Raw genomic sequence first — 4,867 nt, 5'->3', positions numbered from 1 at the left:
GTTAAGTGTCTGCCTTCGGCTCAGGTCATGATCCCAGGGTCCTGGGATCGAGCCCCGCATCGGGCTCCCTGCTCCGCGGGAAGCCTGCTTCTCCCTCTCCCACTCCCCCTGCTTGTGTTCCCTCTCTCGCTGTGTCTCTCTCTGTCAAATAAATAAATAAAATCTTAAAAAAAAAAAAAAAAAAGACAGATGCAGAGAAGTGGTCTGGCTTCCCAAGGGGGAGCCCGGCCTGGCGGTCCTGGAGGTCCAAGCTGCAGAGGGAGGCATCGTCCGTCCACACAGATGAGAATCTATGCTAGGCCACGGGGGCCCCCCGGGTCCCCACCTCTGCTTTCCAGGAAGGTGCCATCTGGGAGAGCAGGTAGGCGGGAGATGGCTGGCTTCCAAGGGAAGGTGGGGCTGGGCAGGGGAAGTGGACAGCGTCCCGGGTGGGAAGGCCATCTCAGGAGCAGGGGGCCTGGGACCAAGGAGCAAGGGTGGGCCATGGGTCCCAGGGCTGGAGGGGGTGCTCCCTGCCTGCACTCCCCCAGCCCTCCAGGGGCCTTTTCTCTGATTTAGGCCACCAGCGTGGAAGCCCCAGGAGGGCTGAGCAGGGAGAGGGCAGCAGGACGTCCCTGAAGCTCCCGGAATGCCGGGAAGGCCCCTCCCCCAGGCCCCACCTGTCCTGCGCGCTCAGCCTCCCGGAGGCCCTCCACACCCGCTGGGGGGGAGACCCCGAGGGCTACCTGTGCAACCTACTGTGTGCCAGGCTCCGCAGGCCTCAGGCAGGGCAGGAATCCCCACTTTCCAGAGGGAGGGAGCCAGACAAAGGAAGGGGGAGAGCAGAGCTGGGTGGACGTGGGCACCCCCGCAACCAGGGCAGAGACCCTCTCGTGCCGACCGAAAGCTGGAGCCGGCGCTCTGTCCGGACCGGAAGAGGTCAGGCTGGGCAGACGCCACAGAGGTGGGTGCTGGACGCCGGGACAGAAGTCACCGGTTCTCACCACAGGACCGGACCCAAGCAGGGGTGGCAAACTGCTCCATCAAGGGCCAGAAGGTCAGCCCTCTCCCCTTGTTGGCCACACCGGCTCTGGCTCAACTACTCAGTTCTGCTGCCGGAGACACACGCCAACCAGTGGGAGGGGCCGTGTGCCAGTAAAACTTTATTCACAACAACGCGTGGAGGAAGCTGACTCGGGTGCTGGGAGGCTGACGGCCCCACCTCCCGGGGCCTCGTGTTAGCCAGGGGATTGAGTGAGACGGCGAGGAGCGGGGCCGCTCAAGGCAGCAAGGACCCACAGCAAGCGTCACCCCAGGAGGGCCAGAGTCTGCCGGCAGGAGGGGTGAGGTCACACCCCATGGCCTTGTACCTGGTGGATCACCCTCAGCCCTGCTCACACTTCAGCATGAAGAGCACACGCCTTTCCTTCCCAGCAGTCCTCAGCTTGCATGTCTCAAGAGAAGTGAACAGGAAGTTAGGAAAGACCCAGAACAAGGGTTGCACCAGGAGGCAGGGAGCCTGCAGGCGTGGAGAGGGCGCTTAAGACACTGGGGAGCCTGCAATCCGCGGTGACCCAGCAGAGGCGCTCTTAGGACAACACCGGCCGGGAGAGGCCCGGGGCTCTCTCCAGCCACACCAGAGGGGCCTCGCCTCCAACCACCCGCTTCCCCCGCCAGCACCTGCACCCCCTCCAGCTTCTCCCCAGGTGAACACACCTGCTGTGACTGGCAGGGGGCCAGGAGGTGTGTGAGCTGCACACGTGGGGCCTCATCCAAGCTTTAAGAGCCGGGCCACAAGCAGCACTTGGCTGAGGCAGGTGTCGTCCCTCCCACCCCAGGCCCGTGCTCACCCCCAGAGCCTAAGGTCTTCACGGAGGCCACACGTGAGGCAGGCAGCATCTGGGCTTCTCAGTAGAAGCAACAGAGACGGGGGCGCGTAGGCGAAGATGTCAAGTCACAGAAAGGAACGGGAGGGAATCCCAGGCTTAGGGACAACGGACTCAGGGAGGGGAGGAAGAAGAGAAAGCAGTATGGAAACCAACTCGGGATCCAGAGAAGCGGGTTATCTCAAGTCCTAGGACCTGGGCGTTCGGGAGGGCAGATTCCTCCGGGAAACCAACAAAAGCTCTAGACCAGGACGGCAGCCACCAGCCACACTTGGCTATTCCAGTTTATTACGACTGTACAGCACTCAGATTTCCCCTCCTGCCGTGCCCGAGCCACAGCTCAAGTGCCCAGCGGCCTCCTGGGGCTGCTGGCTCCCGTATTAGCATACAGCACACATCCACCGCACCCCAGACAGAGCGGGTAAAGACCCTTCCTCCAGGGGAACGTGAAACATTCTGCAAAAACGTGCCCACGACATCAGGGGGCTCCTGGTCTTCCCTCCCACCCCTCCCGAGCCTTGGCCCTCAGGGTTAAGGGCATCGCTCACCCACGGCCTGCCCGCTCGGCACCGTGGGCACGCAGGGCCGGGTGGTTCTCTGTGGGGGGCATCCTGCGCGCTGTGCGGTGATGAGCGGCATCCCCGGCTCCCACCCACTCGATGCCAGGACCCCACCCTCCACTTGTGACAGCCCCGAAGTCATCACCCAAATGGGCGGGCCTGGGTTGACAACCACTTCTCTAAACAGCAACAGCCTAACTTTGGGGTGAGGAGGGATCTGAGGGGAAGTCTGGACATGTCTCCAGGGACTGGGACTCCCCAAGGACTTGGCTGGGAGTCCACGGGGCTCAGAGCTGAGGAGAACCAGAACTGGGGAGGGAGCTCCTTTCTGAAGAGGGCAGAGTCTGACTCGCAGGGACCCAAGGCACCAAGCTGAGAAAAACCAGAGGCCAGCAGGTTCTGGAACACCAGATACAGCGACAGCCGGGCAGAGATGAGAGAATTTAGAATTCAGGCTTAGGGGCTGGGATCAGGACCTTGACAGAAGAGGCAGGAGGGGGCAGCAAGGAGCTGTGCTGGATGCAGGCCCAGGAGGTTGAGAGAGAGGACCGAGCAAGGGCCAGAGACAATCCAGGATTCCTGGAGAGAGGGAGCAAGCGGGATACCCAACGCTTGGGGACAAGGAGGCTGAGTCCAGGGGGTGCGTGTGCACCAAAGGAAGGGACAGCACACAGGGTCCAAGGGACCCCCAGAAGCTCACAGGCATGGGGACTGAAATGGGGAGGGGGGCTTGGCTCAGGAATCTGAGGAGCCCGATTCCTGAGCTGGGCCCAGAGAGAAGAGAGCCGGGAGAGGTGGGCCTTGACATGTGGCCAGGCCTGGGTTAATGATCAGAGCTCCTGAGCCCCCAGCGGAGCAGAATACTGGCACTGAACAAAAAGCACTGGGGTACCCGTGGGGGGCCGAGAACGGTCAGGGCTGGCTGGACCTGCCCATCGGGTGCCCCGGCCTGGCAGAGACCGGGCAAGGAGGCTCGTCTCCAACTTAGCTCCCAAAGTGGGAGCTCTGGGCGCAGGGGCATGACCCAGTGAGGATGGGCACCGGGGTGGCGTCCGGGGAAGGGGGCCTGGGCAGTGCAACTCTGGCCCGGCTCGGAATCAGAGAGAGGGGACCCAGGCAGGGTCCAGGAGCAGAGAGAGCTTGGCCTGCGGGTCGCAGCTGCGGGTTCTGGGGCACGTTGCCCTTGTCCGGGGCCGGGGCTGGGGGAGCCAGCGCTGAAGGTTCCGGGGGCACTGGACACCGAGGGCTGGGGGCGTCGCAGGGGTGCAGGAGTGCAGGCACGCAGGCCCTGACTCGTCTGGGGCTGCCTACGGGTCTGGGGGGCTCAGCGGGGTCTGGGCGCGGGGCTGCAGCGGGACGGGCCGGCGCGGCGGGTCCCGGGGCTCGGGGGAGGCCGGGGTGCACGCACCGTAGGGCTGCCCCTGCAGGTCGTACTGCTGCATGCGGTAGACGGTGAACTCGTGCGCCGCGTCGGCGGCGGGCAGCGGCGGCGCCACGAGCAGCAGCACCGCGGGCAGGAAGACGATGAAGCCGAGCGGCAGGCACGACGCCTTCAGCATGTTCTCCAGCACCTCGCCCGCTTCTTCCAGCATCCTGGCCGGCGGCGGGGCCGCGCGGGGCGGCGGCGGGGACGGGACAGCGGCGGCGGCTGCGGCTCCAGCGGACTCACCTCAGCATGGGTAGCTGCCGGGGTCCTGCGGGCGCCGCGCCGGGCAGCCCGCGCCTGCTCCGGGGTCCTACGGGCACCGCCACGGGCCGCCCCGCCCGCCGCGCTGCCTCCGGGGAGTTGTAGTCCTCCTGGCGCGCGCGGGGCCTCCTGGGAGTGGTAGGCCCGCTCTGTTACTTCCCAGTGGAGGACGCCGTGATGGACTGTGATGCTAGACCTAAGGATGAAGTTTCACGTAATATGCGAGTCAGAAAAATACGGAGACTTTAAAGCAACTATTTGCAGTGGAACTTTCTCAAACGCTGTCTTTGTGGCGGGGGGGGCGGGGGGAGGTGAGAGGCGGGGGCAGGACGTGACCTTGCCACCCGGAAGGAAGTTGGAATGAGAGCCGAGAGGGGCCCGCCTAGGGCGCGCAATCTCCTGGGAATTGTAGTCCTGTTACACAGGCACAAGGGCTCACGGGAGCTGTAGTCTTCCTGGTCGAAGTCAGAAAATCACTTAAAACTCCCAAGGAACGTGGATGCTAAACTCCATGAAGGCAAAGACTTGTCGGCTTCCTGCGTTGATGTATCCCCAGAACCCAGTGCCAGGCCTGGCACACAGTGGGTGGGTTATACCGTTTTGGGATGAATGAATGAAAGAAGAATAAAGAAATCATGATAGAAGTTTCCTAAAGGGATGGCGCAGTGGGTTATGGGACTTGTAGTCTGGCGTCTGGAGTCTGTGAAGGGGTTGGTGATAGGCTTATTTATACTTAAGGCTTATTCGTATTTGGA

The 4,867-nt window shown here is 63.3% G+C and overlaps 1 protein-coding gene across 1 annotated transcript in view; it reads right to left on the bottom strand.

Annotated features, from left to right (window-relative positions):
• Positions 1-4,103, bottom strand: part of NCLN (nicalin) — a 13,008-nt gene extending 8,905 nt beyond the window's left edge. Inside the window, exons 1-2 of the mRNA XM_081800965.1 lie at positions 3,834-4,103; positions 297-457 (exon numbers count right to left, since the gene is read on the bottom strand). Coding sequence (XP_081657091.1) covers positions 297-457; positions 3,834-4,017 — 345 coding nt within the window. The 5' untranslated portion in view covers positions 4,018-4,103. The remainder of the gene's footprint in view (positions 1-296; positions 458-3,833) is intronic.
• Positions 4,104-4,867: the final 764 nt, after the last annotated feature.

Source organism: Leptonychotes weddellii, chromosome 1 (genome assembly GCF_054177405.1).
Source record: "Leptonychotes weddellii isolate Sample4059 chromosome 1, ASM5417740v2, whole genome shotgun sequence".
NCBI lineage: Eukaryota > Metazoa > Chordata > Mammalia > Carnivora > Phocidae > Leptonychotes > Leptonychotes weddellii.
The sequence above is the reverse complement of the archived record's forward strand: the minus strand, read 5'-3'. Positions and strand labels throughout refer to the sequence as shown.